The following is a 27332-nucleotide window of genomic DNA, read 5'->3' as shown; positions in this document are numbered from 1 at the left end:
AGGGGAATCTGAGGGGAGGGAATTACAATAGAGAGAAGGCAGAGAATATGAATAGAGAACAAGAGATTAAGACATAAATCTTGCACTATTTTATTCTGTCCTAGAACCCGGTGACTACGTATGCCACAGCTACTCGTATGGTCTGCGTGCCATCATCCAGTGTCTGCCCGCCTGGTTCCGCTTCATCCAGTGCCTGAGGCGTTACCGTGACACCAAGAGGGCCTTTCCGCACCTGGTGAATGCTGGGAAATATTCTACCACCTTCTTTGTTGTCACCTTTGCTGCACTCTACGCCACACACAGAGGTAGGACACACAAACATATGCACACTCGAAAATCTGTTTCATGGGCCATGTACACCAGCTTTTAGGTTTGTTGTGAGCTCAGTGAATGTGCATCTTCTGTCAGCTGTAAAAATCCAGCTCAGAATCACAGAAGAGCAAGAAGTCAGCCTGTGGAAAGGTAAAATTGTTTGTGTGTTACAGGCTTATGAGCCTTTGTATTGAGTCGTGTGCTCAGAAACCAGACGTGACCTTGAGTGCAAATGCTAGCTGTTGGCCTTGGTTTCCCTGTCAATGCCTACAGCTTTATAATAGAAATGGGAGAGGATTGTCAAATGCAGCCACAGATAAACAAGGTTCTGCCCTCACAGTGTGGCCTTCAGTGTGGGAGCAGGAGAGAAGAGGCAGAGCAGAGAAACCGAGAGCAAAACTGAAAAATAAAGAGAAAGAAAGAAAGATAAACACACCCATTTGAGAGCCACCAGAATAAAGATTGGAAGGAAGGAAAACAGAGGAAATGAGAGAGTGGTTATCATTAAAAGTCAAGTCACTCTCCTCCTGACAGTTTCATGATTAGCCTGCAATTATTCTGATTCAGAAGCCATATCACAAAGGAATTCATGTTCAAAGACACAGCACCAAGGCAATAAAAGCATCCCTTCAGCAAGCGTCCTTTGTATTTCAGTTGTCCGTCAAAGGTATTTGTCCACAGGGCTTGTTTCAAAGCACTTTTCCCCGCTGCTTAAACTCTTTATATATTTATTTACCAGCAAAATGCCAGCTGTGAAACTTCATCTTCAACCTTTCAAAGCACTAATTGTAATTTCCCAGCTTGACTTTATTCTTTTCCGATATAAATTCAAATCTAAACGCTTGCCTAAGCTGACCAGTGATCTGATATTGAATGAAACAGGATAAGAGACAGACAGACAGACAGACAGACTTTTTTTTTCCTTCCACAACTCAGTAGGAAAGGCGTCCATTAAACCATATCCTCCTTCCTCCTCTGGTCTGAAGCCTGTAGACTAATGGCCTCTCTTCATGTGTTATTCTGTATGAAGCTGTCTTTCATCCAGCATGATAATTGAGGCCAAGACCAGTCGCTGGTTAAGGAGAAGAGCAGGGTGGGCAGACTGACAATTGCACACATACACACACATGGAAGTTGAATAGATGCTTGGGGAAATTGCCTGTTTTGGAAATATTTGATCTATCTTCTGCAGAAATTATTCTTCTGGTAATATGGCAGAATCCTGCGTCCAAGTATGGAAATGATGAGAATTCCGTCTCTGAAGCAATGACAGGAGAAAATGCAGGCATGAAAAAAGCCTTTAGCATGGATACTTTCTGTAGTCTTGGTGTAGGCGGGACAGAGGATGCCTGCATTGCCCAGCGTCTGCCTGAAAGGACAGCAGGTTGGTGTCATGTTCACACTGCTGAGTCCAGCTGTGAAAGGCGGCTGCAGTGTCAGTCAGTATCTGGCAGAGCTCCCAGCATCTGTCTGTGGATGTGTCACCTTCATTGCTAACCTGCTCACGGCTCTGATGGTTTCTGTGTGACCTCACCGCCTTGCCACCTCACCCATTCCTGGAACTGCACACATTTAGCTCCGGGAAAGCAAAAATGCTTAAGCCATAAATGCAAGAGATAAATGGCATGCTTCTGTGAGCGGTGTTCAGTGTCCAGTACCCCCATTTGCAAATTTAACTCTGAGAGTTAAGAGTTACAGTGGAGTATGTGAGACAGTTTTTAAGAAAGGAAGTTTCTGGCCATGTTGCGTCGATAGGGTATGTGAGGGTTGAATCATGTTTGATGTGGTGCAGCAGGCGGAGCAGATGTCTCCCCTCAGAGAAACATTCAGTTCAGTGCTGTGAAGAACTGATTGGACACTGTCATGAAACTGTAATCTCAGCAGATGCTCTGAGGACTGTAACCAGAGAGATGACAGAGGATTTCCTGGTTTAGCCAGAATTCCCAGACCCTCTAACATAGAATGTGATGCCTGACAATAAAGCAGATTACTTTACTCAGGATCAATACAGGCTCAGCTTTATGTACAGTGGCTTGAAACTTATTGCTGTTGTAAATGCAGTGGAGTTCCAGGCCTAATGCTAATTTAAACCCTAGTGATTTATCAGGCAGGAGAACAGGATGTTGCATGGCGGGCAGGAATAGCACAAGCTTCTGACAGACAGAGAAAAGTTATTTGGAGTGGTAAATGAAACAAAATGCACAGGGGTAAAGTGCAAAGTGAGAGATCAGAAATGAGAAAAAAAGCAGAGGTTTTTGTCTATTCAGTGCACAGAGGTTTTAAAGATATCCCTCTGTCTTGACATCAACATCAAAAACTTCCAAAACCAGTTAAAATAACCCTGACCAAAGAGGGACATTAGTCCTGCTGGTCTCTGTGAGGGGCTGCCCACGGTGGTGACAGGCAGAAATAAATCGTGTCGAGGCTCAGTACGTTTAGAAATGATGGAGCACAGAGGGGGAGGTAGAATGAAAGGTTAGATGGAGAGAGGAAAGAAGAGAACAAGAGAGCACCGGTAGGAAGGCACGAAAAATTGACATGAAAGGGATGGTGAGTCACAGTTTTAATAGATCAAAATACAAATAAATATAAGGAATAGGAGAGAGGAGGAGAGGAGAGCAGAGGAGAGGAGAGGAGAGGAGGTTTAATTACCAGCCTGCGGCTGAACACATGTCTGCCGGACTCTGCTGGAATAGAGATGAGCCCAGAGCTGACAGCTTTTATGACTTCATTTCATGTACTGACCCCTCGTTCATTATAAAGAGAGGAATTGTGGTGCACACACAAACACACCCTCAATGAAACACACACACACACAAGATAAAAGATAAGTCTCTGAGTCAAACCTCTCTGTGTCTGCCTGCTCGAACTCTTATTCACCCCTGCTCCTCCTCTGACTATGGCTAATATTTACGTCTGGAGCCAGAGTTTACCAGAGTTTTCTGAATTACCTCGTTGATGAAGAGGGTTGCCATGGCCATAGATGATAAGTCACTCTTTCAGCAGAGACGTATTTTTCTTGTGAACTTGTTTCCATTAGTGGGACATGGACCTTTAATAGTGTTAAATGTGCCTGTGGACAACAACATGTGTATGTGTGTCTCTGTGACGGGAGCCAGTTAGCCCCTACTGAGCATCCAATCAACGTGTCCATCTCACCATACTTGCCTTTTAATGGCTAACCAGCCTGGTGGAAAGAAAAATTGGCCCTAACAGAAACTGAAGAGTTGAGTACTTTACAAGCTGAGGAAATCACATCCAGTGAAAGGAATCTATTGTCCAGGACTTTTAATCTTCGGCTGGGAAATCTCGGTGTGGCCGTGGGGACTCCTCCAATCCCATCCCTCAAGTGAAGAACCAAATAGCACAATAGGCCCAGGAGTTAAGAGAGCAGCACGACAATAATTCTCTGGTAGAAATGTCCCCCACTCTGCCCCCCGGCGTCTTGTTGGCTGGTAGCAGGAAGGAGGAGTGACTATGACAAATGGGAGTGAGTCCAGTCTCTGTCTGGCGTCTGTGTCTGTATGAGTCGCTGTGCGAAGGCCACCGGGTGCTGATTTATACATCAGCTCCCACTGAGGAACAAGACAGTCACATCCACAGAGATCCTGCAGAGACACACCGACGCTGCTGAGCACAGCTCTGATATTACACAGAATATCAAAGCACTGCAAACGAACCCAGAGCTTGTTAAATACATTAGCTGTGGGCAGGTTGACAAATTAGAATCAGTGTCATTGCAGCCAGTGTGCTCTAAGCACGGTCTATCACTGTAGACATATACTGTAGGTACATGTAGGTACTTAGTCTTCATTTGATTTCATTTGATTTGATTTCACTTTATTGTCAGAATCTTCCTCTGAAATTTGTCTTGCATCCCAAGACGTATACTGTTTCACGTAAATAACAGAAAGTAACATTTAACCAAACCCCAAAATCAATACTACAACATATATTGGACCAGACATTATGAATAAGTGTCCACAATGCATCACAGTCAGTGCTTAGCCCACACAGGAACACTGAGACCTGCTTGAAAGACAGGCTGAGTTATGCAGTCTTCACAGCCAGTCCTGTGGGGCTCTAAATCTTCTGTTTGATGGCAAAGGCTGATATTCTTCAGATGAAATATGAGACGGATCAGACATAATATTACCTGGCAGAGACAACTTTCTTTTCCTGTACATAGTCTGAAAACTTGACTGAAGCATTTGACTCACAGTCTTTGAGCAGACACATCACAGTCAAAGCAGCTTTAAACAGAACAAATAAGACAGCTGTACCATGCACTGAATACTCTGAATATACTCAACACAGGGACACCAAAAGCGAATGAAACCTCTACTGTATTCATAGAGTTTAAATCATGAATTATTAGATTATAGTCATATAGTCCATATAAAATCCTCTGCTTATTACATCAGTTAAGATACACAAAGTATTGAGATAAGCTCTTGTACACATACAGCACCTGCAGTGCTGTATTACAGGCTGTACAGTTTACAGTTGAATACAAATGGTAATATTAGCATTACCTCAGAAGACTACACTCTCATGCTGCAAGAGCCTGTTTGTTGAACACAGAGAATTTATCAGGTCAAAGAGCTGCAGGCTGCTACACTGCGCATGTTATTTCGCTTTCTGTATGTAACTGTAGTAATATCTTCTCCTCTGTCAGGAGATAACAGCTGTAATATTTGTACAGAAACCACATGCAATGCCAGTAAAGATTGTATGTTTTATTACTCAGTGCAGAGAATTCATGTCACAGCGACTTGCTTTCAGCTCACCAAGTGAACAGGCTGTGTAATCTGATGCTTAGTCATCTTTCATTTAGAGGAAAGTGTTTTGATGTTAGTGGAAATTACACTCTCAACTTTAGTAGTTGTCCACAGGACGGCTATTAATCATTGCTAGTGTATTCATGACTGAAAGGAGGGCTCCCTCTAGTGGTCAGAGTGTTGCTGTAAAAGTTGCACTGAGTCACTTGAGTCCTGAATTCCTTTCTTGCTAAATGGTTGAAAACATTTTCGTTTCAAGAAAATTCTTTGAATTCTGTCATCTGAAATCAAGTGTGTTTGTTTGTTTATTCCAGAGCAAGGACACACAGACGCAGACATGTTCTTCTACCTGCTGATTGTGTTCTCCACTATAAGCTCCCTGTACACACTGATCTGGGATCTACGTATGGACTGGGGCCTGTTTGACCGCGGAGCTGGAGAAAACACCTTCCTCAGAGAAGAGATTGTTTATCCGCACAAGGTAGAGTCTGCAAGGAATCTCAAGCACAGGACGCACAGACACACACACACACACACACACACACACTCTCTAATGCTGTCTCCTTTGCTTCCAGGCTTACTACTACTGTGCCATTTTAGAAGATGTGATCTTGCGTTTTGCCTGGACCATCCAAATCTCGCTCACCACAATGACCAATATCCACTCTGTGGGAGACATCATAGCCACCATGCTGGCTCCCCTTGAGGTCTTCAGGTGGGTCTCGGTTACATCACAACTTGCTTTGGTCAATTAAATAATAAAAAAAAAAAATTAAATAAGCTGCATCATTTAAGATGACGTAGATGCGGTACGTCTCTGTGGACGTGCTATCATCCAAGCAGCCATCAGGTTCATCCTTCTCTCCTTCTCTCTGCAGGCGTTTTGTATGGAACTTCTTCCGTCTGGAGAACGAGCACCTGAACAACTGTGGTGAGTTTCGTGCTGTGAGGGATATCTCTGTGGCGCCGCTCAATGCCGATGACCAGACGCTGCTGGAGCAGATGATGGACCAGGAGGACGGCGTGCGGAACCGCTCGGGCAAGAAGACCTGGAAGAGGTCCTACAGCCTGTCCCTCCGACGCCCCCTGCTGTCCTCCTCACAGTAAGACATAACACTTGACATCTGACTTGTGCACTCAATATTTTAAGTTTCATTTAAAAGACTTAAGAGGTAAAAAAAAAAATCCTGTAGATAGAAAATCTCTCTAAAATGTTTTAATATTACACAACTAAATACCTTGAAGAGATTTCACTCTGGCATTTGTAATGACATCATCATGACAAAAACAACACATTACTTTCTCATACAAATAAAATAATTTCCATCATATAATTAAAACATGTTTGTAAATATAACAGCCTTAATCACACACAGAATGATGTTTTCACTGTCCACCCTCATTAGTCAAGATGGAGACTGATATCCAGTGTCTGACTTATTAGAAAACAGCAACATAAAATCATATGAACAATTTTTATTATATTTATTATATTTTTGCTGCATGTGCTGAGGCTCCTGGGGTTAGTATAATGTATCCCAGACACCCAAATGAAATCACAGTAAAAGGCAACAGTGTTGTATGACGTGGTTCAGGATGTAACTCAGTGCATTAAATGAATTACAAATGAATTGTAACAACATTAACATATGCCATATAACGTCAATTTTTTCTTTTTTCTAGGTCGAAAAAGGACACAAAGGTGCTGATTGAAGACACGGATGACGAGGCTTTCAGCTGAGTCCACGTTAGCACGTTCCACACACACACACGCACACACTCACACACACTCTCTCACACACACACACTCATGCTATACTTACAAGGACCTTGTTCACTGACACCCAGTTTCAACCTTTCTGCCTGATAGTTAGCTACAGTTAACCTTTACTTTCAGTCTCCTATAGCAGTGAGGACCTCAGGCTGCCTTCACTTTGGACAGTTTACCTCATCTTCACTTCCGTGTGAGTATATCTGGTCTTTATAAGTATAGAAAAACCACACACAGTAATACAGAAACACATAAATATAAATCTGCTGAAGCACAAGCACAGTGTAATATTGCTACAGTTGAGGAGAGAGCTACACAGACAGACAGATGGACAGACAGACGCCAAGGCAAATCTTCTGCACGTAACTGGAAACACTGACCACACTGCCCTGGGATTATCCTCCGCTTTTTTAAAAGGACTTCTTTAGTAGGTGTAGTTTACTTTGAGATTTTTTTTTATCTCTTTAGATTTTCTTTCTCTTTACTTTTTCTGGATTTGTTTTGGAGACTCTGCATAGATTAGGCTACAGACGACTGTTTACACTCCTTTTTAACTGCACTAGGATCAGCAGGGAGGAGACAAGCCAATCAAAAGACTAAAAATGAATCAATAGAAACCTGAGGAAGGACTCAAGACACATCACAGCATATCAAACCAAATCAACTGGTTTCAACTTGTTGATTCTTTTTATACTCCATCTTTTGTTCTTTTTCTTTCTTTCTTTCCTCTTTTCTTTCCATTTTTTTTTGTTGGGTTGTAATAACGTCAATCACAAACCTGGAGGCACTTGCAGGAAAAGTGCATTTCATACGCAAAACATGAAAAAAAAAAACCCTACTTGTACACAAAAAGGGGATGTTTTGATTCAAACATTTCTAGTCTGTGAAGTTGCTTTGTAATATATTTCATATATTTTGATGTGCATTATTGCTCTCTTGTAGTTGTTACGTACTTCTACATGTGTTGTTTATACTAGTGTGACTAGTTTGAGCATCCACGCAATGATTGTTGATGTATTTTATAATGTTTAGAATGTTTTTCTTGGTTGTGCCACATTTTTGATAAGCTCATAGTTAGACCTCAGTTTACCCCGACCTTAAATTAGAGCTAAACTGACTTGTGATTCATTGTGTCACGTCATCTGAAAGAGCCCGATTAGCTACAGTACACGCATTTGTGTTGCTGTTCTTTGCATTAACTACCAAAGCTTTATTTTTATGAATGTGTCTGTGCTGCAGTTGCCCTGTCTATCCAGCCTGCATGAAACTCGTTTTGCAAAACTGCATATGTTATTGGGCTGTTTTTGTAGGAAGGCTCAGTCATGTTGGAAATCTCAGTATTAGGAGTAAATTACGTCAACAAGATATGATGCACGTTGTTATTGAGTCAAAAGAGTGTACAAGCCAGTGGTTCTCAAACTTGGGCTTGGAGCAGTGTTGAGCACAAAAACGTCAAAAAAAGTCTTATCTTGCTGTCATGTTTACTGTCGGAGAGCCTCGTCTACCATGTGTCTGTGTCTAAAAGAAAAGGAAAAATGCAAACCATGTTCAAAGATATTCAGTGTGGCTCATATTGTTGCTAACTTTTCCTAGTTTTGTCAGCCTTTCGAACTGGCACATAAACGGAATAAGCTTGAGAACCACCGTGAGTGTTGTAATTACACAAGAACAGTCACCAGACATGAGATCTATTAGTTCAATTTGGAACCACCTGACAAAAGCTCAGCTCAGATGTTTGTTTGTTTTGTCAGGCTACTTTTTATTTCACTGGCTGGAGTGATTTCCTCTAACATTAAGTTAAGCTATAACCAAATGAAACAGCCATATTGATTTGGGTTCACTTAATTAAATGAAGTAAAAATTTGTCTGCCTTTGAGGCCAGGTTTGAGGCTCTAACTGAGCTAGCTGGTGGTGGTCAAATATCTGACAACACTGCAACACAGCACATTAAGGGCTCTTAAACAGTAAACATTTCTCAGCTATGACGTGTTTCACTGCTCCTGTTCAGTCCTGGTGCCTGAATTAGTCCACATTCGGCGTTTCCATCAACATATAGATGTTGTTTGTCTCTTATGTTCAATGTTAGCACTTTTGACTCAACTGCTGTGACTTGTTGTATGTAATGTAATCTACTAATCTGAGATAAGGAGAGTTAATTAACGATCAGAAAAAATGCGTCGTACATCTGACCTCGTTGTTTGCATGTTTGGCTTACTTTCAGACCACCAGCTCACACTTTTAACAGCCGTTGGTTAAAAGTTCAAAGTGTGCAGCTGCTGCTGTTTCAGCTTTCACACTTTCAGAAGTTTCGCTTTCTCTTCCTGTGCGACTCCCCCCGCCTCCAACTCTCTACTACTACTCTGCTGTTTATCCCTGTGGCTTCGCCGGGTCATCGCCACTCAGTCATAAGACAAAGTCCAGAGAGCTACAAGACAAAAATGTTACAGACGGTCCTGCTTCTTCAACTTCTGTTTTTCCCGTAGCGGCTTAAAGACCAAGAAGCTTCTGTGTGCAGTGAGGCTGACGTGAACCAATGTGTTGTACCTGTTAAAATGTAGAAGATGGGTAGCTTCCTGATCCATTCAAATACACTGGGCACGTACCATAAGTGTATACAGGCGTAATACATGACTGACACACATACACACACACACACACACACACACACACACACAGCCCACATTGCCTCTCTCTCTCTCTCTCTCTCTCTCTCTCATGTCGGAGAGCACAACAGTTTTGTAAAAAGGCTCCGTTGTCTTGCCTGCATGCTGCTTTTGTTCCACATTGTATATAGATCTTAATTTATTTGACATGATGTGTATATTAGCAATCATTGTGGCCACTGTGACAATGATTGATTTCATACGTTGCCATTTTTGCTCCAAGACAAGCAGTATTTTTTAGGTGAAGAGGAGCTTCTTCTTTTCTTTTTTTTGATTGCTCACAATCCTGCAATCCTTTTCATGTGTAAATCTGTTGAAATGTGTTTGTATAAAAATAGAAAAAAGTCCATAGAACTGGAGAATGTGATTGATTGTATCTTGTCAGTGATTCCTTCTTGTTTCAAGGCTCCGTCGCCTCTGGGGGTTTGTGTCCAGGGTTCATGGAGGGGTGGGGGCCAGATTTCTGTGTCCTGAAGCTGTAATACTGTTTGTACATTTGTGAATGTGCATGAAAATATTGTGAAGATACATCTGTTGTTGTAAACGGCCCCGCTGACAGAAGCACTTTGACATACTATAGGGCACAGAAACAGGCCCCAGTTCAGAGGAGACACACACACACTAACAAGATACTGTTAAGCTGATCCCAGATCTGCCTGAGCATCTCTTCTCACAAGCAGATCTGGGATCTTTAATTTGCTCGCTGGAAGCATTTTTGAGATGCTTCTCTGTGAAAAACAAATGTTTTCATGACCAGTGTCTGTTTACAGATGTTCACTATGTGTAACCCGCTGACAAAAACAAAAACAGGGTTCCTTTGTACAGTTTGTGCTTGATGAGATGATGACGGTGATAAGTCCTGACATCCCATTTCTCTCATGGGTGAAAATCGAAGACGATTTTGTTTTCACTGCTTGCCAAATGCCCCCTGATGTTAAAAGTGCTTGATATGTGTGCATCCCTCCCCTCCATCCCTCCTTCTCTCGATGTTGTTCGTACCCTTTCTCTAATCTAGCTGAACGTGATAGTACCTGTAGTTTGGTAGGTGAATGTTCTACTTCGTTAAAATACAAAAATAATAATAATAATGATAGAATAAATACATTGTGGCTAAATGTGATTTTACGAGACATAAAGAAAGAAAAACGTCTTACAGTCTGAACCACCCTCCCCTTTTACAGAGTAGTTTGTACATGTTGAGTGTATAACACTGTTCTATGATGCTTTTCCTGATGGTATTTGTATTTCTGTATACACTTTGGTGATTCTGTCATATCTGGGTTTTATAAACCACGATTATTTTTAAAACTCGCTCTGACTCTGGACTCTTTTTTTTTCTCCCTCCTTCTCTTCTTTAACCGTTTTATTCTAATCTTTCAGTTTCTTTTAGGGGTTTTTTTTGTTTCAGGTCTTGTGGACATCTCTGACTTTCGGGGTGGACAAGAAGCCTTGGCGAGTGAGTATCTTTAAGGGCTCTGAATGTACACCATCAGCCACAGCATTAGATCCACCGACAGGTGAAGAACATTGATCACCTCTTCACACTGCGACGTTCTGCTGGGAATCCTCGGGCCCAGGGCACTTATGTGGACGGTTTTTGACACAACCATCCACTGAAACAGACCGCGTGCAACCCTTCATGGCAACAGCACAACACAGAAAAAAAAGAAAAAAAAAAAGAAAAGTGTTCAGAATCAGCTCAAGGACCACGACAAATAGCTCAAGGTGCCAACCCTCTGAACTAGCATCTGTGGAGGCCCCACGGTGGCCCTCAGGGCTGTGGCTGATCAGTACATGCAGAGCCCTTTCCTTAGCCCAGCTCAGGGTTATTTTTCTGTGGTTATTTCTGCTTGCTCCTCTGCACTGCACTTGCATTAGCTCATCATTTTTTGTAGCTGTTTCTTTTGTGTTTCTTTGCAGTGCTCTTTGGGGTAGATTTGTGTCTCCAGAGGTAAGTCGATATATGGCATGGTGGTGAAAAGTGGCACTGCATTTAGGTTTGACAACTCTGTCCTTTTAAAAAGAAAAAAAAAAGCCTAAATAACTCTTCTACACTGGCAAGTGATCAGGGATTTTGGTGCATTTATTTATTTATTTGTGTAGTTCCTGGTGGATAAACCGAGTCTGACAGCAACATGTTGTGTGCCAGTAAGGATGAATGAATCACCCCGAAAATCTTGTTTCTTGGCAGAGAGCAAGCACCCACGTAATCAAAGTTAACGCAGTAAGCTTTGTGACAAATCACCCCCATGATCCGGCATAAAACCAAAACAATCCTTTTTCCATTTTTAAATTAAAAACAAGTGTTTCAGTTGGGCTTGAAAGACCATTCTTGACCTTTGAATCAGCAGTCAACAAGACAGTCTCACAAGGTTAATTATGGGATGTTCTGGGTTTGTCACTTATATCTCATAAGCTCCCTCTGCAGATAAATTAATCTAAACGTTGACATGTAACCGAACTGGATGAGAAGTCCTTGAAGTTCAGGGAAAAGGAAAGAAAGTTGAAATCTGAAAATCTGTGAATTGTTCTGAGGTGGAGCTCCTGACCAGTTCCTAATGGACTTTGTAGTCAGATTTTAGTGTCAAAAACTGCTGCCGTTTTCACTAAATGCAAGGAAAACTGGAACTTGTAAAGTTAAGTGTAATCCAGCCCATAAGCCCTGCAATAACTCCTGGTCTTACGCAGCTTCTCATCAAGTTTAGGGAAGCAAATCGTGCCAATTTTCATTACTGGCTAATCTGATTAATGAATTCCCTTTTAATGACTAATTAATTATTAATTTGTCTACAAAATGTTTATTATCTCAAATCCTAATATTCAATGAGCTGCTTGAAAAGTGAACGCATCAAATAATACATTCATTTTCTGCCCAAAGATTAATCGTTTCAGCTCAAATTTAGTTTTTGTTATGGTCAGAAATGTGTTGTTTCACCTCGACAACCACTTCACTGACTGATTTTGTGTTAACAAGCACAGCATCAATGCAGCGAGTTGTATCCAGTGAATCTTCTACACGTTAAACTTGTCTCAAGCCAACAAACAACCTGCCAGTCAACATCTAAGAAGGTCACAACTAGGTTGTTTATTTTGTGATAACTGATACAGGATAAATGTTATACATTCTATTTTAACACTGATATTTTGCTTTTATTTTCGATGTCAGTATGCAAAAAAAAAAGGACAATACAAAGTAAACATTTAGTATCATGAATATGATACGTAACTGGACTGCTTCATCCTTATTAAACCAATTAATTTGAAGGACTCCTTGTTGCCCTGGTGATATCTTGTTTAGCTACAACACAAAAAAAAGGGAAAAAATACAAAAAAACGAAATGCAGACATCAAGAGTTGGCTGACAGCAAACACTGTAAAGAACCACGTGATCTTAAGATGGATTTATCAACTCAGGTAGATGCATATATAAAAATACAGGATTCCTGTTGTACATATGCACCTACAGTGATAAAGCAATTACTAGAGTTGTAGAGCCTGTACTGGGCCTACAAACAGACAAAAATGAAGAGCAGGATACACATACATACACACGTTTTATCATTATCTCTCCATATAAACACGCATAAACCAACCAACAAACAAACAGAAGGCTCTCTGGCTTTAGAAGCTAAAAACTACACTTGACTTTAAAAAAAAAAAGAAAAAAAAAAAAGAAAGAAACAGACATTCACATTTCTGAAATGAATTCCATGATCTCATAATTTCTCACCTGATCAACCGTCTATCCATCAGTCTTATCAGCTTTTAGTGCCACCAGAGAGGCCAAAATGAAGATGATGATGCTCCACTTGTGCCGTCGTGTCCAACTCGTCCCATCAATCAGGGCCGAGTTCTCTCATTGATTACTTCACTGTCCGTGTTGGTCCTTTTTTTCTCCACATCGTCACTTACTGTGCACTCATTCACTGACTCACTGTTCACTGGTGTAAACAGAGTCTGCACTGTGTTTTTGCCAGTTTCTTCAGCCATGAGTGGAAGTGAATGAGTGAACACGGTGTGGAGGAAGGTGGAGAAATGGGCCTGCAGCTGTTTATGTCTGTGTTTAGCGTATGAATGTCCTGTATGTCCATGCATTTACCTGCGTGTGTGTGCTGAATGTCCTTCTCTGTGTGGGCCTCTATGGTGAGGCTGGGGCTTTGCTACTGCTGTAATGAACTTGATATCTGTTCACCGTTCGCCCTTTCACCTCGGTCGACAGGCAGGTCGTCTTGCAGGGGATCATGTCCTCTTCTTCTTCGCCCATCAGCCAGTTCTGCACAGAGCGTTCAGCCGGGGACGTGACGTGATTGGCCAGCCAGCCCTGGTGCCACTTGTCAAAACGTTCGTGCTGGCTCGCTGCCACTCTGTGCTGTGACTGCACGGGGAGACGAAAAACTGTCAGAGCTTCACCCAAACAAGATTTAACAAGCAGAAAAGGAAAGCTTTGATTATCCTGACACACGTCGTCACCCAGATTCTCCACATCGCATGTGAGACTCTTAACAACACACAACAGGAAACTAATGACCTACCTTCCTGGCTTTGACCAGCGCTCCTCTGCGGTACATGTAATCCTCAGAGTTCATGACAAACACCATCTTGTGAGTGTTCAGTTTAAATCGGCAGTCTAGACTGCCGGCGTTCTCCACACCCAGCTGGCGGTGCCACTCTCTCCTGCAGCGCATCGCCTCCACCTGCCGCACCTGCCAACGGCGGAAACGACGCAGATTCCTACAAAAAGAGACATTTAACACATTTATCAAACCTTCACGATAGACTTGTTTTAACAGACCTGTGGGAGACACTCTGCCTCAACTGATTTGGTATTAACACGTTTCAATTTCACGACAAAGTGAATATTACAAACATTCATTTTAAAACAGACCACGTCCTTTACTGTGGACAAAATATTTGAAAAACAATCAAAAAGCCCAAAGAGATATGTTGCAAGTGCATGGACAGAGCGGGCACAAACTGATCTGACTGTACTTTTTATACACGACGGGTGGCCGGAAGATTTAAAAAAAAACATCATCTCTCTCATTAAAAAAAAGTGAATGTTCAGAAATCATAATGTCAAAGGGTTTTACCTGGGCAGAAACACGGGTTTGAAGAAGTAACCCTCTGCTTGAGAACACAGACTGGACTCTGTTCCTACAAACTGCTCCATGTAGCTCGACAGGCACTGTGGGAGAAGACGGTGAAGACACTGATAACTGATCCTTTATTTCATAAGAAATGTTTCAGCCATCTTATTGTTTACTTCACAGCGTCTGTGTGAAAAACTAACATTTAGATTTATAAATGCTTGTTTACCTGTACATCTAACGGGTCATCAGCCTGGGCCTCCTCAGTGTCCAGCAGCTCAATGGTCATCGTCACATGACCCTTGTTTTGGATAAACATCACCTGGTGGCACAGAATGAGAATGTAAGAAACATTAAGTAAACCACATCACTACAGCTGAATAAAAAACAGAGTCAAATGAGTTAGGGCTTCAAACAACAGAGATTAGACATGCTGAGAGTTCAACCAATTTAATTTAGAGAGGCTGTGTTCATCTTGTCATGCTACTGCAATGTCCAAACTAAGTCTTAATCATAACACAGGAGTGTCAAACTATAACTGACTGTAACCGTAACATTAAATTAAGAGAATTAGTTCTGAAAAAAAATGATTAACTTTTAGTCAAGCAGCTCTCTGATTATATCCCATCACAGTCCATAATAAATACTATTTATGATGCATTGAGTGTTAAGTGTAAATATTATATTTCAGCTGTAGCAAAAATGGAGAATGTTAACAGAAAATACACAACATAGACAAAACCTTTGCTTCAGCCTCTTACTTCCAGTGAAGGAAAATCTTAATGCTTCAGCATACCAAGACATTTTGGACAAGCCTATGCTTCCAACTTTGTGGCAACAGTTTGACGAAGACCCTTTTCTGTTCCAGCATGACTGAGCCCCAGTGCACAAAGCAAAGTCCATAAAGACATGGTTGGATGAGTTTGGTGTGGAAGAACTTGACTGGCCCACACAGAGCCCTGACCTCAACGCCAGTGAACACCTTTGGGATGAACTGGAAGAGGGACTGTGAGCCAGGCCTGTTCGTCCAATGCCTGACCTCACAAATGCTCTACTGCATGAATGGGTAAAAATTCCCAGAGAAACACTGCAAATTCTTTTGGAAAGCCTTTACAGAAGAGTGGACGCCGTTATAGCTGCAAAGCTATGTATTTAGAATGTGATGTCTTTAAAGTCGCTGTTGGTGTAATGGTCAGGTGACCCAACACTTTTGTCTATGCAGTGTAGTTTCATAAATATGTAATCCAGCACAGGCACATTCACCAGGTCTTTGTGCTCACCTTGAAGCAGTTCTCCTCAGCCATAACTCTCTCTGCTTTCCACTGGTAGCTGGTCTCCCAAGCTGCTCTAACACACTGCGAGGACAGGTTTCCCCCAGCTGCCCCCCTCTTCCTCTCAGCCAGGTAGAGATCGACCACCTGCAGACACACCTCGTCGCTCACAAGGTGCTGCAGCTGAAGCCAAAGAAAGTGCAGATCAGAAAATTAGATCAGAGTTAAATGTTGCACATGTCCTCAGAGTCTGACGCAAGTCCTCAAAGTTTGCTCACCTGCCGAATTATGTTGTGGATGACCTTGTCGATGGTAAAGCCTATGTAGGCGTGGATGGTGAACATCTCTCTCAGTGTGTCTTCATACTGAGCAGAGTCCAGGTTGCCATCCAGCAGACTGCGTACCATATCAAGGAAGGCTGGGTAGTACTCCTCTAACTCCACCTCACCTGTGGAAGCAGAGGAACAACAGCAGGTTGTTATACTGGAATTCAGTCATCTGTGCAGAGGTGAGAGTCACTGTGGATCTGTTGTGTCACGGAGGCCTGGGCAGGATTTGGGACTCCCTGTCTTCTTCTCTAACGTGAATAAAATGCTGATGTTCAAAAGCAGCTTTCAACCGAAAGCAAAACAAAGGTTAATGTGGATATCATATGCCTGATATGTTTTTGTGGTGCTCTGTGACAGAGCTGCAGCGATTAGTGGATTAGCTGCTATTTTTAAAAACGGACTATTTGTCCATTTTTTTAAGCAAAAATACCAAACAGTGGATGGTTCTGAGGTTCTCAGATGTGTAAATTCACTGCTTTTCCTTGGTCTTACAGGAAATGTAATTCTGGGGGCGCTGGACTGCTGTTCAGACTGAACAGGACATTTAATGACATCCATCTTAACTCAGCAGAAAAGATAATTGGCAACCCTACTATGTGATTCAGTTTATTCAGATTAGAAAATATCCTAACTGACAACAAACAGCTGGTTTACCTGGAACTCGGCGAGTTACAATAAAGGAAAGCATCAAAATGGATCAGGCTTTTACCCAGCATATGAAAACAATTTAAAAATGCCTTGAATCTAATATTGCAAATCACTTCAGGACTTCAAAAACAGACACTGTGCTCCACTTAATAAAACCCCAGCTCAGCTCTACTGAGTGCAAATCCCATTAATCAGTATTATCTGTTACTTAGTTTTAGTTTTTCTTCAACACCATGTCAATGCAAATGCTGGCAAGGCTGAGATATATAATAATAGAACAGAATAATAGCATTATGTTTATATTATTTTTCAAACAAGCCTTTCCTTTCATCATGCCATATGACGAACCAAACACTGAATCCTGGCATCAGAAACAGCTTGACTTAAATCAACTTTCTGATTCAGTGCTAATTAATGAAACCTAATTAACTCATCTCCCTGGTGAGGTAATACACATATTAGAGCTCTTGTGCATAGCTCAAGAATCTAAAAACAAAACACAACCTCCTACACAGAGATTAATTTATCCATGTTGAGTCAGATGTGGTAACTGCTTGAAGCAACTCAAATTTAATATTTGAATGAGACCATGTTGGGATTTGCAGAGCCAACCAGTAGCTAAACTTACTGGGCTGTTTGAGGCGGAGCTCCATGGCGAGGTCACACGCTTTTTCTCTCCTTCCCTCGGCCATCAGCAGCCTCTCCCTGCTCTGCTCAGCTCGGTGCTCCAGCAGCTGACGTTCTGCCTGTCGGTAAACCCTCAGGAGCCGCGAACACAGCGTTTGGTGCAGCCGCAGGAAGAAATACCAGTTGTTGTTGACGAAGAAAAGGTTGTAGACACCGTCCAGGTCCTTCTGGTGTTCTGCTTCAGGATCGCGCAGGTCCACCTTCTCCCCAGCCACACCTGAGCCTGTCTCCATAGGTGTAGATCCAGGGGTGGACGAGGCAGTCCCTGCAGGCTGGCTCATGCTACTGGAGGTGGTGGAGGCCTCCGTGTCTGCGGGTTGGGATGGGCTGCAGCGCCTCCGCCTGGACTCGCCATTGAGCTGCTGCTGGGGTTGGGCCTGGACCTGTGGTTGGGCAGGCTGGGCTTGAGACTGATTACCTGCGGCTGCTGCTGCTCCTGATGCATTATTAGAACTCCCATTTCCTCCGCCTGCGGCTGTTGATGCTGCTGCCACTCCACCTCTCTCAGCCCCCTCCTCGGGCTCAGCTTCCTCGTCTGTCCATTCTTCAGTATCACTGAGCTCGCCGCGGCGGGAGAAGAACAGGTCAGGGACAAAATGCTGGATGATGCGCTTGATGTGGTCCTTGTCGTCTTTGTGGATGGTGGGCTGACGTTTGACATGGTAGATGATGAGAGAGGCAGCGTCCTCCAGGATCTGTTTGTCCTCATATGTAAACACCATGTGAGGCTCGCTGGATGAGGCTGAACCAGAGCCGTTGCGGCTCTGCTGGCCAACTCCACCTTCTTCTGTGCTCTGCTCCTGGCGCTGAGGTACAAAGAAAAACATAGATTAGAAACAGATTAGAACAGAAACGCACACTGACAGATCATAAATCTTTCTAATAGGTTTCATTGATCAGAGTAATGAATCTTCCTATATAAACTTTAAGGGAGAGAAAACAAGACGTTGGCTCACAGCTACCAGCTGTTCTTCTAACATGAGCACCACACAACTGATGAAAAGAAAAACAATATGCAAGTAAATGACGAAGCAAAATCATCGTGGGTCAATTTGCTTGCTTGCTTATTCTGGAGGTTTTTGCCATCGGAAATCCTCATCATCAGAGTCTAACAAACTGTAGAATCAATTTTCTATGATTCTATTGGATTCTTCTTGAGTTGAGATTGTTAAGTCAGCTGGGGTCAAGAATAAGCTGAATGCTCAATGCTGAAGTCATCACAGATGAGAAGCCCTAGAGGTCATGGGAAGTTTTAACATCTACAATTTCACGGCAAATTTGCCAATAGTCGTTTCATCAAAATCAAGTATAGACTGCTGGGCTAAGCTACACAAGACAGCCAGAAAAAAAAGAGGAAAGACCAACTTTCTAAAAATTAACAACTCACACAATCATCACACACACCATGAGTTCATTTCTCTGAAACATTTTCATTTTGTTTTGTTTGAAAATTTCTGAAGTGTGAATGTATTTTTAACAGATAAACAGATGTTGATTTGCTTATTAACACTTTAAAACACAATGAATAATTTCATTTTGTGTTTTTGTGTGCAAGCCACAATCGGTCTACAACCTAGCCTAAAGATTGTATAGAAATGTATACACTCCACTCTATTATCTTTTAGGATGGCAGACAGAAAGAAAGTTTCTACCTCATCATAGACACTCTCAATCTCATTGAGAAGACTCTTTGACCGCAGGGCCTTCATGTCATTCTGTTTGAAGTTGACTCCTTGGTGGTCGAGGGACTTCAGGTAAGCCTTCTCATACTGCTCCCTCCATATCTTATTGAAACCCTGCTGGGCCTCTCTCCACTCCTCCTCCTTGGCTTTCAACCTGTAGAGGAAGCCACACCTTAAATATAGATGCTGCACAAAACACACCATTAGTATACACATATGTTATGAAGTTACATGGCTGTCAGCAAAGTTGACTGCTTGGCAGTTTGACTGTGATGCTTTATAAGGAACTGTGGGAACAGACGTGTCGGTTTTTCAAAATTCACTCGCAAAAACTCACATTTCCAAATCCCTACATACAGTATGCTGAATACATAAACACTTTCTTTAAAGCACAGCTGTTGCTGGTATGTTTCCCTTTGTGGACATACAAAGATCACTGTCTGCTGATACTCGCACTGTAAGCAAATCAATATTTTTAATCATACTGTCACAGTTAACTTCACTATTGGTAATCTAAGTTTAATTACATGTGTGACTGCGTGCACAACCGAAAGCGACATTCTTCTTTCTATGTTCACAACACTTATATACAAGAAAGTCAGTGCATTCTATTCGTACATTTAACTGATTGTAAAAGTGATACATTTAGGCAATTACGTTTTTTCCATTAAATGAAAAAGTCCTGACCTCTTGAGCACCACAGGCACAGCGGTAGCGGGGCTCCTCTTCAGTCCCTCAATGATCTCAGGGGCTTTGTCACCATAGATACGGTACACAGCACGGCGTTGGATGACTTCAGAGGTGCCGCCCAGGCAGTCGTCTAATCTGAATCGGTCCTGGTCCTCGGGTGAGAGACGGGAGAGCTTCTTCTGGACGCTCTCTAGCACCCTGATGGTGGCCAGGTTTGTCTCCAGAACGACATCCAACTATAAGGGGAGAATAACAAACTTTGTCAGCCATCAACTACAGTCCAGCGCCAAGTGATTTCTGTGTTAAAGCTCCTTATCTTTACAAGAGCAGAGAAACAAGGAGATAAAAATATACACAGAGTATGGCTAATGTACCTCAAATCTTTCATCCTCGCAGCGATGAAGCTGCTCCTCGTAAGGAGTCTTCTTCGAGCTGACAAAGGTGGAGTCCTCTGACCAAGACGGGAATGACACCCAAGTGTCGTTCAGCACCTACACACACAGACACAAAACTAAAGCAGTTAATCATCAGGGCTCCTTCAGAAACCTTCAGAGGCCATCTTCAAGCGATGAACTCTTTAGGGTAGTGGAAGTGGGCGTACCTCTTTGCACAGGGCAGTACGTCCGCTGCATTTAGGCTGCTGGTAGGTCTTGGGCAGTGCTCTGTAGCTGGACCCCAGGCGTTTGCAGGAGGCATAATCCACCTCCCTGCCCCCTCCCCCCTCCATGTAGCGATCCGACAGCCCTGACACAGCATGAGAGAGCTCTTTGTCTCCCAGAAATGACTTGAACTGTGTGTACAGTTCGGGAAATTTCCTGGAAGGAGATGGATGAAATCAGGAATGACAGATAACATAATAAGTTACCCATCAGAATAATCCTGCCTATGAGAACATAATAAGAATCTGCATTATATACCATACATAATGGCCATATCAATATCATTTGCATATACCTTTAAAAAGTCTTCAATTGTTCGGAAAGCCTTTTGTAAAAGGTCAACATTTTAAAACAGTTATTGTCTTTTCTTGCATTAATGTCAGAGCATCTCTTCTACAAGACCAGCCATTACAGTCTACACCTTTACATCTTTCACACACTTATTTGGTTCAAGTATCTTTCCACCCACTCACCCCAGGAAAGGAGTGACTAACTGTAGCAGCTCCGCTCCCGAAACTACTTCCTGGTTAAACAAGGCGATGCAGCGTAGGAAATTCTCATACACTTCCTGGCTTTTAAACAGGCGACGAACCTAATGATGTGAGGGTCGACAGTGAAATCAGACGTTAAAAAAAATAAAAATAAAAAAGATATTAAAAATGATGCAATAGAGAAAAGAAGAGAGAAAGAAGTATTGTAGTGTAAGAGTGGGTCAAATAAACAACATGAACCAAGGAAGAAGGAAATCCTACCTTACAGCTATAGAAAATGATGCCTCACCTTATCAAAGAAGGAGAATTCTCTTAAGACTCCATGTTTACCAACTGAAGCAAATGACTGATCTTTGGTACAGGAATACTTCATTTTTTTCTACAAAAAAATTAAAAAATATAAATGTTTAATGATCTATGGCCTTTTCAAATGGAGCTAGAGCTTTACAAGTGTCACTTCAGGAACGATGCAAAGACTTGTTTTAGAGATCAAGGACATGTATACATATATTGGTGCACTGCCTGAGGCAGTTCTTCTAAATCGAGAATTTACCTTGAGCAGCGGGGACATGTGCTGCAGTAGGATGGGCCTGGGCCTCTTTTTGCTCTGCTTGGTTATCGTGTCCTCTTCCTCAGGCCTTTTCAGAGTCTCCTTGGCCCCTGTCAGTGAGCTCCCTGTAAACTGTAAAAAAAACAAAACATGCAGAAACAGATAACCGTTACAAAGCGTCAGAAAAGACTGAAAAATGCTCATTTCAATTTCCAAAAGACCCAAGCTGACATATTAAAATAGCTTGGTTTGTGCAACCAACAGACCAAAAGCCAAAGAGCTTTTAATCTACGTTCATTCAAGAGTTAAGAGAAATACAGCAAATATTCACATTTGAAAAGTAAAAAAGTTAGATTCCTGCTTTGGAACATGAGCAAAATGTAATAAATCGATTATTATAATAGTTGCCAATTAATGTTCGAATAATTGATTAATCCAATGAATCATTTCAGCTCAATTTGGACTTGCACTTGACTGTATTCAAAGAATGTGAAAGAAAATACACTGACTATTAATAAATCAGAATAACATTTCCGAGCAGCAGCATGGAAATAAAATGTCATTATCAATTATCTTGTTTGTATAAAGTTTGTATCTCTGTCTTTACTGACCAGTGATCTCTTGGCATCAGGTAAAAACTGTCCAAACTCAGCTAGCAGGTCTTCTTGCCCCTTGAAAAGACTGGCAACTTTAGAAAACACCTCATCTTCAGTCATCCCACTGCTGCCTCGGCTGCCTCGACTCTCCTTCACCTCCAATTGTTCCTTCTGGAGGGGTGGGGTTTGGGAAAAATGATGATCAGAGGTGAGGAATCAATCTTAATTTTAAGAAAGCAAAGCAAAGTTGAAATTACTTGGCCTGGTTAGAAATGGTCACTAGTCTTGGTGCAGGAGACACAAACACCAACACTGGCCTATGAGGAACAGAGCGCTGCTGAAATTTGACAATAACACTTCAACTGTCAATTGCCTTTATTTACTTGTTAAACTGGAAAATATCTTAAAGTCCTTCAGAAAGGACTTCTCACTGGAAAGAACAGTCACATTTTTGTGGCGAAAGAAAGAATGCAAGAAAAGCTACAACTCAGTAACTGAAAAACCCTTCTCTGCCGGTTATATTTTTTAAAAAAATCAAAGCTATTTAAAAACAACACATTTTATCTCTGCAGTACCTGATACTAGGGATGCACAGAATGACTGAGCCGGTCATTTAAACGTTGCTACCCTTGTCGCCACCAGATACTAGTAGGTTATTAAACTACTTACTATTCTGTTAATGTATATGTAGGAGCCTTTTCTAGTGTTAATGTATGTGGGACACCACATTGGTCCAGTAGGTGTCACCTTTGTGTTTTGTGTCACCAACAATATAGGTAGGAACTTTCACTCAGATCAGGTGTTGCTGGACAGAGGAGCACAAACTGTTTTTGGAGCCTAATGCAGGGTGAACTCTGTGTTGCTGTACTGGTGAAATGTTTGTCTGCCTGGAGATTTATGAACTATGCTTATTGATTCTTGCATGTAACATGTTGAAGAACATGTAAGTCAAAAAACAAGAAGTAGAAGTGGGACTCTCATTTCACAACACACTGCTAAGCGGTGCAATGGGGAGTACAGCAGTTACTGCCTTCTCTATGCAGCCCCTCAGTGGCTTTACATTGAGGCTTAGCCACTACGGTACATATTTAAATTACATACTGACATCATTTACACTGAAATGTCATGCGTTCATAGTCAAATGTCACTTTATAAAAAAAAAAAAACAAGCATCTGTTACTAAATGTTAACATGGGTTAACTGTTGCATGTAGGTTATTACTAAAGAATGAGATCAACATTTTTAATTGGCTCTGATAGTGTAGGCAACGTTTTTTGGCCACAGATTAGTCAAGTTCAATTTTCACTTAGTGTTTTCTTACTTTAAGAAAATTGTCCAAGTTAAAGTTCCCATTTAAAAGTCAGGGAAATTATCAATTTAGGAACATCCCTACCTGATACGTGTGAAGAATCTCTAGGAAGGCTCTGTAGATCTCTGGGTGGTCCAAGAAACGGTTTTTGATCTTGTTTACGTAGCTGATGGCACTATCAAACTCAACGGGGCTCGTCTCTGAGGCAGGTGGGGATACAGAAGAAGTGGTTGCCTGATTCTGGCTTTCTCTGTTGGTTAGTGGAAGAGAAAGCCTGCTGGGAGGCTCTGGAGGTCCTGCTGGGGCTGAGGAAGATGGGGGCTCTAATGAAGTCGCCTTGATTTCAGTGGTCTGGGCAGGTCCAGTTTCAGTTTGGGTGGTAGAGGCACTACCTGAGGTCGTGGTCACTGCAGAGGTGCTGAGGCTCTTCCCATGCTGGCCTGGGGATACCTTAACACATGAAAGACAGCAAGAAAAGGTGAGCTGAATGGTTAGAGCTGCATTAAGTTGCTGGTAGAAATTTTGGAGGCAAGCAATGTTTGTACTTAACAAAAGTCTCCTTAGAGAGAACTCTGCCCCCTCATTCACTACTCCTTATAAAACACTGCATAATAAGTAAGGAGTAGAGCGATTTCTGACACTCATAATTCACCATGATTTCATCACTGACAGGAGCTTGCATCTCTCCTAAAATTGTACACCACCACTCATATTAAAGTCGTCATGATTTTATGTGTATAAAATTTGGAGCGTTGCATTGTAGAACAGCCAGTAGAAAGCAATGTACTTTCAGGGACACTGCTGTTTTCAGATACTTAAATGAAAAAGCCGATAGTATTTATAATGAGCTATATAGTAAACAGGTGGTGAATTCAGACAGACATTTCTCTTAACTTTGCAATTAAGAAGTTTCAAGTTACAATAAACATTTTTCCACAGCATTTGTAAACATTACGCATGCCGGTAAATTGCGTCTATATTAATGAAGATTTGTGACACTTCAGTGAAATGTTCAAGCCCAAAATGGAATTTTAATTACTTCTGTGTGAAATGGAAAAAAATCAACACAGAAGCTAGAGTTCTTTGATACAAAAACATACGTCCGAGCCAGATTCACTGATTCTAAAAATCAACATGGCCATAAAAAACACACAGTTTTAATGCAAATTTCAAGTAACACTCTGTATTGGGAATTACTGCATGGGAAAATGATAAACCTGCAACTGGTTTCTATCAGCTAAAACTGAAACTAGTAAATGAATAAGACATCAAATCATACAAAATTTGAACTAAAATAAAACTGAATGTGCACTGAAGCGAAACAAGTGGATCAGTTTTGAATCACAGTGCACTACAATAACATGAACTTGTATATGTATATACTTGTGATACTGTATCTCTTTTATATAAAATTCAAATGATCTTAAAGAAATACCAACCCATTTTAATGCGTTTTCTAGACACATTACTTACATTTAGCTGCCAGTTTCTTCAGAATAGCTAGCCTAATACAACAGTCCTGAAATGAATCCTATCTTTTGAAACTATGTTAAACAGATGTTGAATCATCTTTATTGTCATTAGTCTAGCTAAAATAACCTAATAAACAGGTACCTGAGTATGAAGGAATTAAGCATGGCATATCTGGGATCTTAAACCAGAATTTCATAGATGAACTAGAAAGGGAAAGTGACTCTCCAGTGGTTGAAAAAGGAGAAGAAATGATGACCTCATTCACCTGTGAATTTTATTAAAAACTAAATCAACTGACATGCACTGGAGCATTTTCTGAAGCAGAGCACCCAAATGAAATCAGTTTCCTCCTAAGAATGTAAATGTCATCTAGACTTAAAAATATAGCACATGCTTAAACTTTTATAGGACTGAAGATAAATAAAGCACTTGTTTTGAGAATTTATCAACTTCATTTGTGAGGACAGCGTCTCACCTGTGTGGAGAATGGAGACTGAAGGAAAGCCACCCCATTCTTGGGGACCTCTATCCGATAACCTGGGGGTAGGAAGGCATTGAAGCCCAAGACTAGGTCTGGGTGTCCATGGAAGAGTTGTGAGACGCGGTTTATCACCCCTGGTGTGTCGATGCTATTCAAGAAAAAGGGCAGACAGAAATATTAGTGTAGTGAATGATGCAGGCAAATGAAGATAAGCTTCCTCTCTCATATTCTGTATAATGACAATCAATTACTAATCAAAAAGAAAACATAAATGGGGTAATTGGAGTAGGATCTGTATGTTGAGCTCTGGGTGTTAGGTTTTGTAACACAATCAAAGTCCACACTCAAGTGGCACCATTCAGCTTCACAATTCTGCACTAAGAATAGTTTCATTAAACATTACTAAATGATAGCTTTATGCATAAATACCTCTGTGACTTGAACTCCTTCATGATGTCGAGAAACTTGTTGTATATGCCAGGATCATTTGCAAAACGAATTTTGACTTGGTCCAGATACGACAAGGCATCTTCAACCTAAGCAGAGAGGGGGGGGAAAAAAGCAGAAATCATCAATGCAGCAGCACAAAAACACATCATTCTCCCCTGAACATGTGAAAAAAAGCTTTTAGCAAACATCCTGTTGTGCTGTTGGTGAAGAGGGATCTTGCAGACGTAAACCTTGTTCTCAAAACAACTTGAACATATTTAACAAGTCAGTAGCTCGTCTATATATAAATGCTACATTGTGTCTCCTAAGTACTATCGTTACGATCAAATTTCAAGCGGTGTCATTTACACACCGAAAATATTTGTATTGCAGAATTTCCTCAGTATATATGGACATTTTTGGACGTTAAATCATATAAATCGGTAATATTTGCTGGGTTCATTGTCAACTGAAGTGCTGTATTAACAAATGCACTAGTTAGCTGTACAAGCTGTACAAGTATCCGCTAAATAAATAAATAAATAAATGAAGAGCGAATACACCAAACAGCTTATGTTAACTGGACCTCGGCTTTCTTTATTCCGAACATCCAAGCTAGGTACGTTTACGATAATATATGTTCACACAAAGCAGTCCACATCTAAAGTGGCTTGTTCTGGCTAACGTTAGCCAGTCAACTGACGATAATAACTCCACGAACACTTACAACACCTACCCACATACAAATTTATACAATACGTTTAGTCACAGCTGGTCCCTAGCCAACGATGTCGTGTTGGCAAAAACAGCTTGAAAATACTCCAACACTGCGATAACAAAGAAATGTGTAATGAAGCTGCTAATCAACTGAAATAGCCGTTCTTGGCTAGCCTGGCTGACGTCCTCCACTTTGTTCAGGGTGGCTGAAAAAACGAGCAAGGAGGAACTTCCCACTGTTTGAGTTAACGTTTGCTCACAGTCGCTGTTATTGTCATCGTAAATAAGAAACTACCTCTAAGTGTGTCGCTCGACTGTCACTCAGACATTCATTAATGAAATGCTGCTTCCACGTCTAACCTCAAATGTCAATGTTCGGCTGTTTAGCAATGAATTACTTTTAATAGGCCAGCGAGCTAACTGACGTTAGCCATCCGATCCTTTCACTACTCTCGACGTTAGGGGAGAAAGAGAAAAGCCTCAAATGCAATGCAATGATCCGACGAACAAAATGGTTCTGACTCTGAGGGACTTTTCCCTTGTCGTGTCCGTTGTCTTCTTACCTTCAGCTTCTGGAAGTGCTGCTGCTGCACTTGCTTTTGTGGTATAACGTAAGGCTTGTCTTGAATTTGGTTTATTTGCTTCGCGGTGCTGTGTGCCTGAATCTTCGCCATTATCCCGGCGACAGGAGGCTTGAGAGCCACAA

General features: G+C 41.6%; 2 protein-coding genes across 3 annotated transcripts in view; one reads left to right on the top strand and one right to left on the bottom strand.

Annotated features, from left to right (window-relative positions):
- The window catches only part of xpr1a (xenotropic and polytropic retrovirus receptor 1a), a 65807-nt gene extending 54969 nt beyond the window's left edge, over positions 1 to 10838 (top strand). For both annotated transcript variants that reach the window (XM_046390626.1, XM_046390627.1), the window contains 5 exons: positions 105 to 305; positions 5408 to 5574; positions 5669 to 5808; positions 5972 to 6196; positions 6777 to 10838. In XM_046390626.1, coding sequence (XP_046246582.1) covers positions 105 to 305; positions 5408 to 5574; positions 5669 to 5808; positions 5972 to 6196; positions 6777 to 6834 — 791 coding nt within the window. In that variant the 3' untranslated portion in view covers positions 6835 to 10838. The remainder of the gene's footprint in view (positions 1 to 104; positions 306 to 5407; positions 5575 to 5668; positions 5809 to 5971; positions 6197 to 6776) is intronic.
- A 1751-nt stretch (positions 10839 to 12589) lies between these two features.
- Positions 12590 to 27316, bottom strand: sin3b (SIN3 transcription regulator family member B). The gene is made up of 19 exons (XM_046391671.1): positions 27190 to 27316; positions 25910 to 26016; positions 25475 to 25628; positions 23611 to 23976; positions 22233 to 22388; positions 21625 to 21753; positions 21361 to 21450; positions 21054 to 21172; positions 20523 to 20736; positions 20296 to 20412; positions 19919 to 20157; positions 19202 to 19385; positions 17491 to 18355; positions 16164 to 16333; positions 15895 to 16068; positions 14844 to 14936; positions 14618 to 14712; positions 14060 to 14258; positions 12590 to 13902 (listed from the first exon to the last, which is right to left on the bottom strand). The coding sequence occupies exons 1-19, from the start codon at positions 27298 to 27300 to the stop codon at positions 13666 to 13668; spliced, it is 3819 nt and encodes a 1272-aa protein (XP_046247627.1). The 5' UTR covers positions 27301 to 27316; the 3' UTR covers positions 12590 to 13665.
- Positions 27317 to 27332: the final 16 nt, after the last annotated feature.

This window comes from Scatophagus argus, chromosome 6 (genome assembly GCF_020382885.2).
Source record: "Scatophagus argus isolate fScaArg1 chromosome 6, fScaArg1.pri, whole genome shotgun sequence".
NCBI lineage: Eukaryota > Metazoa > Chordata > Actinopteri > Scatophagidae > Scatophagus > Scatophagus argus.
Note: the sequence above shows the minus strand (reverse complement) of the source record. Positions and strands in the feature narration are given on the sequence as shown.